This window comes from Cucurbita moschata, unplaced genomic scaffold (assembly GCF_002738365.1).
Source record: "Cucurbita moschata cultivar Rifu unplaced genomic scaffold, Cmos_1.0 Cmo_Scf00052, whole genome shotgun sequence".
Lineage (NCBI taxonomy): Eukaryota > Viridiplantae > Streptophyta > Magnoliopsida > Cucurbitales > Cucurbitaceae > Cucurbita > Cucurbita moschata.
Genome location: NW_019268568.1, coordinates 906,673 through 920,573, shown reverse-complemented (window position 1 = coordinate 920,573; position 13,901 = coordinate 906,673). Strand labels below are relative to the sequence as shown.

The window sequence follows — 13,901 nt, the reverse complement described above, 5'->3', positions numbered from 1 at the left end:
TTTTTTTCCAATCTTTTTCCTTAATACCCGTTGTGTCCCGAAGCAAAAATTTCATCTCTACAGCTCGAATTTCTTGCTGATTTCTTCTACAACTTTATAGATCTCCTAACTACGGTTCTAACAAGCCTTATTTCATAATTTATTATGCAGTATGAACCAAGATATCGAGATTTAAAGGTTCGGTGATATGGGTTTTTTTCGTTACCTTCGAATTACCGTCCGCTTCAGCTCGGGGCCGTATCCTTTCCTCAAAAGATTCCTCAGCAACAACCCCTCTTCCTTTACCCTCGATTGATGTCCAATTTTAAGCAACCAAAAACTCGAATTCTCCAAAAATTTCCTCCTCTGTTTTCTGGGTTTCTCTCCATCTCCATTCTTCGTTTTTCTTCCCTTTTTAAAGCCTAATCAAGCTCTAATACGCTTCCACATCCCCTAATCATCCACTCATCCATCCCACGCCTCCAGCCTACGCGTCCGCCGCCCCTCATCCTCCTTTACAGCAGCTGCTTGACGCAGCTGCTTCGTTTTTGTTTTTTTTTTTGTTAAGTTAATTAATTTATTTTATTTTATTATTATTATTATTATTATCAAACACACAACGCACACATACAAAATACATATTATAATTATTTTAGGTTGTTACATTCCTGAAGTCTTACAAATATTTAACTTACTCTGTCATCATGTTTCCATTATTCTTGACTAATTGGTTGCAGCTAACTCAAAAAGTGAGTATAGTCTCCAGTGTCAAAATCACTGTAGTTTGTGTCAGAGGTGTTAGCAATTATGGCACAAGCCTAAATGGTGGTTCTCCAACCGAATAATTTTGGGTAGGGTCTGCTCGAGCCAGAGTCACCCATCTCCTTCCACCCTACCCTATTGCATGTTGTTGTGCCTCTTCTTTGAGGTGCCATCATCTAATATACACTACTTGGCTTAGGAATATGCTACAATCTTGCCTACTGAAAGCCAACACGTTGAAATATCATAACAATAATGACCCCAAGCAATCATTATTACCATAAGAACTCATACCCACGTAAACTATACTACTTTCTTCATTTGAGTGATGAGACGTTTTCATTGAGTCTACATAACCTAAAACTTAAGGCTCTCATAGCAATTTCAACGGATAGGTTATTTCACATCAAAATATTCACAAAATAATTAAAGTAAGACATTAACAAAGAAGAGGAAAAAAAAAAAAAAACATGAAATAAAGAACTTATAGGATCTGTAACAAGGCTTTAAGCCCATCGCTGTCTCTATAGCCTTGTTATAGATATTGAACACCTCATCATGCATAGAAATTTAGGCATCATTTAATATTGAGCAGCAGAAATAAGTATAAAAAATGAAAAGTAACCCGACTTGCATGCCTCAATTACCTAAAAATTATGGTTTTTATCACTTAATACTTGTTGCTTCATTCACTTGATACTCGTTTGGTTCATTCACTTAATACTCGTTAGCCATGAACTTCTTCTCATACTTATCTTAAAATTAAGGTCACATTTTTAAGTTTAATGGGTCTAGGTGTACAAATAACTAGCTCTTGTCTAACCAACTATCATACATATGTGACCCAATCAAAATAAACCGCTCATTACTAGATATAAATTGATGACCTTGTGATCTTAATATAGTATCTGATAATATCACAAACATTAAGGAAGTGATTTTGTACCAAAACTAACTACCATACATATGTCGGCCAATTATAATAAACAATTGATTATTAGAGGTTAGTTGACAACCACCTAATAGTTCCAACATAATCCCTTAATTACATAAATGTTATTCACGTAGAATAATAGTTAAACATGTTTATACTTTAAGTCCTACATGAGACTATAACAATTCAATGGAATAAGAAAAGTTTCAATCGACTCCTTACCTCAATAAATATGCTACGCCATAGCTAAGTCTGTTTTTAATTTCTTCTTAATTTGTGAAATCTAAGATCAAACCCTAAAACAATACCTAAAACCAACATTAATCAAAAACCGAAGAAAATAGAGCCAAATCAAATCGGTCGAACTGAAAATAACAAATAAAACTCAAATCGGACCAGTCAAACCAACAAGCACAGAAGAAAATCGCGATTGGCGATGGTAATTGCTTCCTCTCACGCGAAACAGGTGGTGATGCTTAGAGATTTTATCCACAAACCGCGGTAGCATGGTTCACGATTTGATGGTGTGTTGTAACAAAACAACCCGGGAATAAAGCAGAGAGAAAAAGAGGACAATAAAAGAAATCTTACTTGCAACGTGTTCGTTCAAAGCTGGTCCCGAGAACGAGCAAACTCGAGCAACGAACGAAGGGCAGAGCAAGAGAGAGATGGCCGAGAAACATATGGCTACCGCAGCGCGAGAAGATCGAGACAGGGGAGGGAGAAAAGTCAAAAAGTGAGAAATAAGGGGCGGCGGGTGAGAACAAGATGCCTTTTATAGCTGGGGTTCTCCTTTTCCTTTTTTCACAAAACGCCACAAAATTTTCGAATTTTTCCTTGGGGATAAAAAAAAATAATAATAAAAGTTTTTATTTTAATTAATTGAATTTTTGAAATATTTAAATTCCTGAAGATAATTTGAAAATTTGTTACAAACTATTAATGACTATTTATTTCAGTAAAACTTTAAGATGGTTTGAAAATTTGAAATAATTAATTATAAAGTGATTTTTATTTAATTATAATTAATAGGTATATATTTAAATTGAAGGGTAAAATAGGAATTCAAATTGTCAATGTTATTGCCATCTTAACACGTTTGTTATATGGTAATAAGTTAGGAATTTTTGTCCTTTGTGTTAATTCATTGTGCTAGAGTTAATTAACTAGAATAAAATATTAAAAAATATAAATGATTTTTTTGGCACTGATTCCAAACCAAACTAATTTTGTAATTATCCGCTTGTTAAATTAATAAAAATAAATACCCATAAAATTTGTCCATTATCTCAAAATACCAACTTTTTTTTTTAAATTTAAATAATATTCTTAATTTTAATTATACTTTAAATTAGGTTAGTGCAGAGATAATCATACTTCCGATCATCTATACGGTTAGTACTAATGGTCGATGGTGCTTCAAATTAAGCTCTTGTAACTGAACATGCTTCGAGACGTCAATGCTATTGGTACACGTAGTCGATCTTCATTTTATTACACTGGTTGTTTCAAATTAGGTTATTGCAGCCGAGCATGATTCGAAACATTAACGTTATTGGGTACATGTTCTGAGACATTGGCAATATTGTCGGAATCTTTGATATGGAAATTCTATTAGTGCACTAGCCGACAAGACATGTCTAAGATGGTAGTAACAAGATTCGGCATGTAAATACCCGCGTAGATGATGCTTTACTTTGAATAACGACAAAATTTAAACCAATCTCGGGATTACCCGACATGGTATCATATTGGAATTAATGAATACGACAACGCGTAAAAGGAAAAAGGCAACATGGCTTTTAATTCCAATCTAGTTCTAGTTTAAGATCGGGATTCGTTTACCATATCGATTTTTCTCGTGTCGTATGTAATAAATAGACCAGACCGTTAAACTAATCATTTGTTCGGTGGGAAAAAATCTAATTTTTTTTTCTAGAAAATTTCGGAATAATTATAAAACTAAAACAAATGGGATCTAATAGTCTTAATTCCAAGAAAATCAAATTTAGGAAGAGATATTAGCAAAACCTGATTTTGATAGATAAGAATGCTTACTTTCTCTAATTGCTTCATTTGCTTTTAATTATCCACAAAATATCTAATTATTCATTTTATAATTATTTATTTTTAAAAAAGAAAAAAAATAAAAATTTCAACTGTCGTCTTCTGGCGCCCGTTCGACAAAATCCTATAAATACCGTTTCACTCCTTTTGCAGTAGCAGAGTTCATGTTCGAAGTTTATTTTTGTTTCTCTCTCATCGGCATCCATGGCGGGCGTGGACAGATTGGACATGTTGCCTGATGTTCTGTTATCGATGATTGTCTCTTCTCTTCCTTTCAAGGAAGCCGTTAGAACTTCAATTTTGTCCAAGCGTTGGGTGAGGATTTGGCAGGCGACGAAAAATATCGAGTTGGAGGAGGTTTTCTTCGTCGGACGAGAGCCTACCGATCAGCAAACCAGAGATGCAAGGAGAAGAGGATTCATCGAGTTCTGTATGAATTTTCTCAGACTCTACCAAGAACCGACGGTGCGTAAGTTCTCTCTCTCGTTGTCAAATCCGAGAGGAGACGGCAACGGCGGATTCGTTGATGAATGCATTCGATTCGCTGTTTATCGCAACGTCGAGGACTTAGAACTGGTTTTCTCCAACTCGGCATGGATCGAAGACGATGACGACGGAGTTCAACCAGAAAGTATGTTCGATTTACCTCCGATCGTTTACGGTCACGAGAATCTCCGTTCTCTGAAGCTTTATGCGTGCGGTTTCCGCCCGGCGGAGTTCGAGAACTTGAATGCTCTGAGGCATCTCTCTTTAGGATGGCTTGAAGTAGGAATCGGAGAGATTAGGTATTTTCTGAAGAAATGCCCGCTGTTGGAGAGTTTAAATCTGAAGAGGTGTTGGAACGCGACGCATTTTGAAATTTGGGGAAACAAAGATAATTTGAGACTGAGGCGTTTGGCGATTGAGCAGTGCAAGTTTCTTAATGATTGGATTTCGGTCGAGGCGCCTAATTTGACGTACTTCAGATACTCTGGCGGCGTAGGTTCATTTCGTATGGATGTGAATCGCTGTTTCGAAGAGGCTGATCTTAGTTTTGAGATCGATGATGAAGATGATCATTCTGAAATTGCAAACCTGCTTTATATTCTTCTCGATAGTCTGTATTCTGCCAAAGTTTTGAGTGTTTGTAGTTCTCTGCTTCAGGTATAATGGTTTAAATTACTTAATAATCGTTTACTAACCATTTTTTTTCCTTTTAAGATTCAATTATCTGATTTCTATTGAAGAAATTTCTCTAACATTGTGTTAGTGTACTCAGCTTTCTGCAGCAGGATCGGATGCAAGAAAACCGAAAACTCCCTGTTAAAATTTTTAGTTCAATCATACATGCACTATACACTATGTGGCGACTGACTGATTGAATAGTTGTGCTAATATTTTCTTCTTTTATTATTATTTGAACTAGAAGAGATGCTTTTGAATCTCGAAGCTATAATTTTATAAATAATTGTGTGTTTGTTGACATTGGATTGGATCTGCAACGAAGGTTATCCCAAACGGAGAAGAGCCTATTCAAATGCAAGCACCATTGAATGTCCAACATTTAACATTCAGTACGAGCATTCATCCAAATGAGTTTTATGGCATAGCTTTTCTCTTGAATAGTTGTCCTCATCTGAGTACCCTCACGCTCATGCTTGGCGAGGGGAATGTCTTGCAAGTCAGTTCTCTTTCTTCTTCTTTTGTTTTATATTCTTTTTGTTTCGCATCACAAAATTCTAGAGTTTGTTTGTAAGGAAATAAGTTCGGTTGTTTGCTGGCAATTTCTTTCTCCGTTTTCACTTTTTGAAATTAACCAATTTGGGAATTATTACATAATTCAAATTTGGTTGTAGGAATATGAGCCACCATTTGCATTGGACGTAACTAGGTTCTGGGAAACCAATATGACGATCATGACTTGCTTATCAAAATCGCTGGAGATAGTGGATGCCAGGGGATTCACAGGGACGCCAAATGAAATAACCTTTTTGGCTTATCTTATTCACTATGGTCGTCGATTAAGAGGCGTCTTTGTTGCTGTTGATTCTGATGATGGCTTTGAAAACACTCAAATCTACACTCGGAAAGCTCAGGTTCTCAACACCATCAAACCAGCCTCTAGGAATCTTCAGGTTCATATATACTAAAGTCAGTTATGTATTATTGAGTATTAAGTTGTTGTGTGTGCAATGTGTTGTTGTTTATGTCATGTTATGTTTGTTATCTTATGTTATGCTATGTTATATGTGTGTTTGTTTCTATACTTGTATTGGAGTCGGGGTTCTTAGTGTCATCGTACTTTTTTTTCCTTAATAAAAGTTGTCGTTGTTTGTGTTTTAATATGTTATTCCTTTATTAATTAATTAAAAAGAAAATGGATACAAGAAACCGATATTATCTCTATTGGTACGAGTTATTTTAAAAAAAAAAAATTAAAAAACAAAACTATGAAAACTTATGCGATTAAAAAACAAAACTATGAAAACTTATGCGTATCTTGGATAATATCGTAATACTATCGTATTTTAAAATTATTTTTTTTAGTTATAATTTTTTAATATATTTTATGAATGGTATACTAACAAGTTTGGTAACCAAATATGTGAACCATATAAGTAAAAGTAGTATTTAAAATTATAATAGATTTCAAATTTGTTGTACTTTTTCTTTATCTTGATCTTGAAAACAAAACTGAAAAACGGGAGATTTGAGATCTTATTTGGTAATAGTTTTTTTTTTAATGATCGAAAAGTAAGTGGAAATCTGTGGGCGCTAAATGGAGATATTGAAAACAAAACTGAACAAACTCGAGATTTGAGAGCTTATTTGGTAATAGTTCTTTTTTAATGACCAAAAAATAAGAAAGAATATGTGGGCGCTTCCTTCTCGTGGAGATATTGTGTATTTTGGATTTTTCCTTGTTTATCGGTTATTTTATTTTATTTTTATTTTTCTTGTCAACTGTCGACATATAAAAATTGAAAAAGAAGAAATTAAGAGCTTATTTGGTAATGATTTTTTTATGACCGGAATAATAGATGAGAATTGTGGGCTCTCCTTCCTCACTGATAGGTTATCTTTTGGGTTTTTACTTGTCAATTGAGCTTGCAGATATTATTTTTTTTGGGTTTTCCTTTTCTTCGACACATATTGAAAATTGAAAATGAGAAATTAAAGGATTATTTTATGGCTTTTGCTTCTACACCAATAGATGTTGTCTTTTTTCGAGGATATTGTCTTTTTTTTGCTTTTCTTTCTCAACGGGGAGATATTGAAAATTGAAAATAAGAAATTAAGAGCTAATGATTTGTGTATGACCGGAATAATGAGTGGGAATCTGTGAGCTCTCTTTCCTCATCGATAGTAGATGTTGTCTTTTTTGGGTTTTTACCTCTCAATTGAGGTGCCAGATATTGTCTACGGCTAGCCGATATTGAAAACTGAAAATGAGAAATCAAGAGCTTATTTGGTAATGGTTTTTTATGACGGAAATAATAAGTTGGAATCTGTGGGCTCTTCCTTCTCCACCGACATGTTGTCTTTATGGGTTTTTCTGTAGTAGCCGATATCGTTTTTTGGCTTTTCTTTGTCAACAGCTAACAACTAGTAGATACTAAAACTGAATAAATGAGAAATTAAGAGCTTATTTGTTAATAGTTATTTTATGACCAAAATAATAAGTGTGAATTTGTGGGTTCTTCCCTCTCCACCTATAGTAGATGTTATCTTTTTTTGAGTTTTATCTTTGTCAAGAACGAGTAGATATTAAAAACGGAAAATGAGAAATTAGGAACTTATTTGTAATGGTTATTTTATGACCACTCTTCCTTCTCCCCCCTAATGTTGTCTTTTTTGAATTTTCTCTTGTCAACTAGTAGATATTGTCTTTTTCTTGTCAACAACTAGCAAATATTGAAAACCGAGGACAAATTAAGAGCTTCAGGAGTTATTGAAAACCGAAACTAAGAAATTAAAAGTTTATTTAGTAATGGTTATTTTATGACGGGAAACTGAAACTGAGAAATTAAAAGCTTATTTGGTAATGGTTATTTTATGACCGGAATAATGAGTGAGAATTTGTGTGAGCTCTTCTTTCTCGATGTTGTCTTTTTTATAAGTGAGAATCATGTTGATATTTAAAACTAAAAAGAAGAAATTAAGAGCTTATTTGTAAGAATTATTTTATGACCCCTCTTCCTTTCCCACCAACCCAATGTTGTCTTTCTTTGTGTTTTGTAACTACCTTAATAGATATTGTCTTTATTTACTTATTTATTTGGCTTTTTTCTTGTCAACAGCTACGGAATATTGAAAATTGAAAAATTGAGAAATTAGGAGCTTATTTGGTTATGATTTTTTGTGATCAGAATAATAAGTGGGAATTTGTGGCTCTTCCTTCTCGATAGATAGTAGGAATCTGTGGCTCTTTCTTCTCTATAGATAGTAGATGTTGTCTGTCACAATATCTGACGCTCAAAAGTGTGAATAAATATGAAATTATCATTACTGAAAGAAGATAATAAAGAGACAACTGAAATAATGAACTGCTGTTGTGGCTGTGTTTTACTAAGGGTAAAGCTTCTTTCTAAACTGAAATAAATCCTATAAATAACTCCTACAAAACCTCAACTAAAATAAATTAGAGGTGGACTCGTAATAAAGATGAATAACTCAACCACTTAGACTAATTCAACTAGCAGTAAGTTGCACTAATTCTAATAGCTTCCCTGAGTGCAAGCTTATTTCTCAATAATTGCGAGAGACTTACGCAAAGCTCCAAACTTCACTTGTCAAGTGACTTAGTAAATATGTCTGCAACTTGTTCATTAGTATGTATTTTTTGCAATTCAACATCCTGCGATAATGCTTTCTCTCGAACAAAATGATAATGAATTTCAATATGTTTCGAACGAGCATGAAACACCGGAACTCTAGCAAGTTTTATTGCACTTTCATTATCCCAATTGATTTGAATTGGCTGATTGAGAGTAGTCACAATTTCTTGAATAAGCCTTCTAAGCCACAAGCATTCTTGAGTAGCCATTGTAGCAGCTACATATTTTGCTTCACAACTTGACAAAGTAACAGTGCTTTGCTTTTTACTGCACCATGATATTGCAGCAGAGCCTGCTGTAAAACAAAAACCTATTGTGGAGCGTATGTCGTTCACGTCACGAGCCCAATCAACATCCACAAAATCACTCAATAAAAATGACTTTGATTTCTCATACATTAATCCATAATTTAGAGTGCCCTTAATGTAACAAAGAATTCTTTTTGCTGCAATTAAATGAGTCTCATGATCCATAAATTGAGACACAACTTCTACTGAAAAGGTAATGTTTGTCCTTGTGATAGTTAAATAGAATAAACTACCAACAAGTTGATGAATGACTTCCCTTCATTTCTAGCTAATTTTAGATTTGGTTCCATAGGAGTAGTTTTTTTCTCTTGAATTCTACATACGAAATCTCTCCAATAAACTTGATGCATATCCTTTCCTAGGGAGAAAATAACCACCATCACATTTCTTAATTTTTAAACCCAGAAAACAATCAGCTTCACCTAATCTTTTTATTTCAAAACGAACAGACAATGCGTCTTGAAGACTACTGATTTCAACACTATCATCACCAGTAATAATCATGTCATCAACATGAAATAAGAGCAAGGTGCACCCAGTTGTTGTTTTCTTAACAAATAAGCTCGGATCAGCACACGAAGACTTCAAGCCACAAAAATTAAGATATTGAGCAATCTTACCAAATCAAGCACGAGGAGCTTGTTTGAGTCCTTATAATGCCTTCTTAAGTCTGCACACATAATCAGGATATTCCTTAGAGGTAAATCCTTGCGGCTGCTCCATAAAAGTATCACGATCCAACTCTCCGTAAAGGAAAACATTTTTCACATTAAGCTGCCATAATTTCTAATTTTTACTAGCAGCTAAAGAGATGATTATCCGTAATGTTACCATCCTTGCGACCGGACTAAAAGTCTCGTCATAGTCTCGACCATATTGCTGAGAGAACCCACGAGCAACAAGACGAGCTTTGTGTCTATCAATTCTACCATTAGCTTTTTTCTTCACCTTGTAAACCCACTTACAAGTAATTAAATCGGCATCATGAGGCTTTGGTACAAGCTCCCAGGTGTCATTTTTTCGGAGTGCTGAAATTTCTTCCATCATTGCATTTTCCCATTATGAAATTCCTTTAGCTTCACCGTACAACTTCGGCTCATTTTTACTTGTATCTCCCATAAAAAAACATGACAAAATAGAAAATTGATTAATCTCAACTACAAAATCAGACAAAGGACCTGGTAACTTTTTCTGTCTTTGAGGATTTTTTCTTATGGCAACTTCAATATTTGTAGTGGCTTCTCTGTTCTTTTCAGCTTGAATATCTGTCGCAATTAGAAATTCTTTTCTCCCTAACGTAGAATCGTCAGGAAAAAGTGCAACAGTAGTTGTACTTTTATTATTATCTGCATCGTCTCTGTAACTTGAAATTTCATCAAACACCACATTACGAGACACAATAACCATCTTTGTTTCCAAATCCATACACCTCCAGCCCTTTCTATGAGTATCATAGCCAACAAAAATGCATTTCTTGGCCTTTGGGTCAAGTTTAGTTCGATTATGTTTTAGTACATGACGTAACAAAAATAGACCCAAAAATACGAAAATAACTCACATTGGGTTTATGATGATAAATCAGCTCGAATGGTGATGATTCTGTCCCTGGCCATGGAGGTAGCCGATTTACAACATGGCAAGCTGTTTAAAAAACTGGCACCCATAACTCTTTTGGAAGACTCCTCGCATGCAGCCAAGACAAGCAACTTGATGTAAGATGAGCTAATTTACGTTCAGCAACCCCATTTTGTTGCGGGGTTTTTGGACAAGTCAGTTGACGCTGAATCCCATGCTCCTTACAGTATTCCATAAAATCAATTGAAAGATATTCCCCTCCATTATCAGTGCGCAAGCACTTGATTTTCAATTCAAATTTTTTTTCTACAACATGCTTAAACTGAATAAATTTTGAAAAAGCTTCACTTTTGTGTTCTAAGAAGTATACCCAATAGAAGCGAGAAAAATCATCCACAAACACCATCACGTAATGAAAGCCAAAATATCTTGCTGTTCGCGTTTGTCCCAAAAGATCAGAATGAATCAATTCTAATATTGTTGAAGCTCTACTCTTTGAGCTTGTGAAAGGAAGACGATGAGACTTGCCATATTGGCAGTATGGACAAATCTCATCATGCTGAATATCTTTAATGACAGGGACACCATCAAGAAGTTGTTTTGTGGATATCCACATGACCCAAACGAGCATGCCAAAGAGTTGAGCTTGCATTATGATCAACTGTCTTGATATATTCATCACTAGCTGATGAAACGTACAAAGATTCTTTTCTTTTTCCACAGAACATGATATCAGCAGCAACATGTTTCACATTAGATAATATTTGAACATCTTTAGGACAAAAAAGAACATACCTTTATGAATCTGTTATTTGTGATACAGAAGCAAGGTTTTTTTTTTTCAAACCCGGAACATGATAAACGTCCTTGAGTAGAACACTCCCATCATTCAAATCTCTTTCTTTCATCACAGGATGCATTGAATTATCGGCTGTCATAATGACCTCCTTTTAAAATGTGGACGAACATCTAATAGAAGAGTTCAGTTTCCAGTTGCATGATGAGAACAACCAGAATAACAATCCATTCTTCATTGTAGTCTATAAAGGCATGAACATTTGCAGAAACATCATCTTGATGTACAGCAGAAGTCACATTTGTTGGCTGGTCAAGAACCTCAGTGGTTAAGCAATATTCTCAAATTGGATCTGAAGAACTTTTACTTTCATGTACGACATTTGCTTTTGATCCCTGCAGTTTAACTCAACAATTTGGCTTAATATGGCCTGGCTTTCTGCAACGATGACACACCACTTTCACCCGACAATCTGGTTTAAAATGGCCAGGTTTTCCACACTTGTAACAAGCTTTAAATGACTTCTTTGACGACTCCTCACTTCTGATTTGTTTCCCATTGGTTGATGAAAGTTTTAAATGATAATTTTGTCTCCTTTGATCTTTGACATACAACTCATCTTCTGACTTCGGGGAAAACTCGTTGCTGCTAGTCATTTGCTTAATCAAGGCTTCCTGATTTGAAAGAAGATTCTCCAGTTCAATTACTGTAGGTTGATTTGCCCACCCTTGTATTGAGAAAACAAAGGGCATAAATTCTTTTCGTAATTCACGAATAAGATAACGCTGTAATCGAGCATCAATCACTGGTTCCTCAGTATCTAATTCTGAAATTTCAGAACATAGATTTTTCACTTTCAAGAAATATTCGTCAATAGAAAAATTACCTTGAGTTATCACATTCAGTTCATTCTCTAGAAATTGCAATCGAGCTGTATTTTTCTTAGTGAACAACTTTGGAAGAGTTTCCCACACTTGCTTTGGTGACTTTAAATTACGAACATGATCAATATATTTCTTGCTAATAAGAGTTCGCAAGGTAAATAAGACTTTTCCACATTTGATCTTCCATTTTCGGCGTAATTCAGCCTTCTGTGGAGTGTCTGCTGGAATTTCTGTGTCATCACTCTTAATTAAATCCCACAAATCTTGTCCTTGTAGATAAGCTTCTATACATAACTTCCAATAATTGTAATTATTGCCAACAAACTTTTTCATAGCTACACCCATAGAAGCACTCCCACCATTCATCTTGTTGAGTAATAATATCCAACCGTACCAACTTGGCTATGGTACCAACTGTCACAATATCTCACACTCAAAAGTGTGAATAAATATGAAATTATTATTACTCAAAGAAGATAATACGACAACTGAAATAATGAACTGCTTTACTATGTTATGTTTTACTAAGCCTAAGGCTTTTATTTTAACTGAAATAAATCCTATAAATAACTCCTACAAAGACTTAACTCAAACGATCTATTGAGGTTGACTCCTAGTAAAGATGAATAACTCAACCACTTGACTAATTCAACTAGCACTCAGTTGCACTAATTCTTACCTTGTCTTTGTCGTGTTTTATCTTTCAACTTAGATATTGTCTTTTTGGCTTTTTCTTGTCAAGGAAATATTGAAAACTAAAAATGAGAAATTAATAGCTTATTTGGTAATAGTTATTTTATGGCCAGAATAATAAGTGGGAATTTGTGTGGGCTCTTTCTCCTCCACAAGTAGATGTTGTCTTTTTTGGGTTTTCTCTTGTCGTTAACTACACTAGTAGATATTATTATTATTATTTTTTTATTTTTTACTTTTTCTCCTAAATAGCTAGGAGATATTGAAAACTGAAAATGAGAAATTAAGAGCTTGTTTGGTAATCAATATTTTATGATCGTAATAAGTGAGAATATGTGGGTTTTTCCTTCTCCACTTATAGTGGATGTTGTCTTTTTTTGAGTTTTCTCTTGTCAACTACACTAGAAGATGTTGTCTTTTTCCTTTGTTGTTTTTGTTATGGGATGATAAATATTGAAAATTGAGACTGAGAAATTAAGAGCTTATTTGGTAATGGTTATTTTATGACCAGAATAATAGGTATGATTCTTTCTTCTCCACCAATGGTAGAGGTTGTTTTTTTGGGTTTTCTTTTGTCAACACCACAAGTAGATAGTGTCTTTTTTTTTGCTTTTTCTTGGACAGCTAGCAAATATTGAAAACTGACAAAATGAGAAATTAAGAACTTATTTGTTAATGGTTATTTTATGACTGGAATTATAAATGGGAATTCTTGTGTGCTCTTTCTTCTCCACCAATTAAATGTTGTCTTTTTTAGGTTTTCTCGCGTAACTACTGATGCACCCGTAGATATTATGTTTTTCTTTACTTTTTCTAGTCCATGGTTATTGTATGACCCAAATAATTGGTAATGGTTATTTTATGACCCAAATAAGTAGGACTTTTCTTCTTAGATGTTGTCTTTTTTAAGGTTGTCTAATGTCTCTTTTAGCAAATATTGAAAACTGAAAATGAGAAATTAGGTGCTTATTTGATAATGGTTATTTTATGATGGGAATAATAAGTGAGAATTTGCATGGGCTCTTTGTTCTCCACCAATAGTAGATTTATGACCGGAATAATAAGCGAGAATTTGTGTGGGCTCTT

At 34.3% G+C, this 13,901-nt stretch overlaps 1 protein-coding gene and 1 long non-coding RNA gene across 2 annotated transcripts in view; one reads left to right on the top strand and one right to left on the bottom strand.

Moving 5' to 3' along the window:
- LOC111436216 overlaps positions 1 to 2,416 on the bottom strand; it is a 13,084-nt gene extending 10,668 nt beyond the window's left edge. The window contains exons 1-2 of the long non-coding RNA XR_002709197.1: positions 2,267 to 2,416; positions 644 to 962 (exon numbers count right to left, since the gene is read on the bottom strand). This is a non-coding gene — a long non-coding RNA (uncharacterized LOC111436216). The remainder of the gene's footprint in view (positions 1 to 643; positions 963 to 2,266) is intronic.
- Positions 2,417 to 3,904: 1,488 nt separating this feature from the next.
- Positions 3,905 to 6,064, top strand: LOC111436214 (F-box protein At3g62230-like). Its single transcript, XM_023073950.1, has 3 exons — positions 3,905 to 4,885; positions 5,229 to 5,402; positions 5,578 to 6,064. The coding sequence occupies exons 1-3, from the start codon at positions 3,947 to 3,949 to the stop codon at positions 5,869 to 5,871; spliced, it is 1,407 nt and encodes a 468-aa protein (XP_022929718.1). The 5' UTR covers positions 3,905 to 3,946; the 3' UTR covers positions 5,872 to 6,064.
- The last annotated feature ends 7,837 nt before the right edge of the window (positions 6,065 to 13,901 follow it).

Bases quoted from the DNA above. Each gene is read 5' to 3' on its own strand.
- LOC111436214 (XM_023073950.1), top strand. From the start codon at position 3,947: ATGGCGGGCGTGGACAGATTGGACATGTTGCCTGATGTTCTGTTATCG. The intron at 4,886-5,228 runs GTATAATGGTTT...TCTGCAACGAAG, and splicing joins TTTGTAGTTCTCTGCTTCAG to GTTATCCCAAACGGAGAAGA. The intron at 5,403-5,577 runs GTCAGTTCTCTT...ATTTGGTTGTAG, and splicing joins GCGAGGGGAATGTCTTGCAA to GAATATGAGCCACCATTTGC.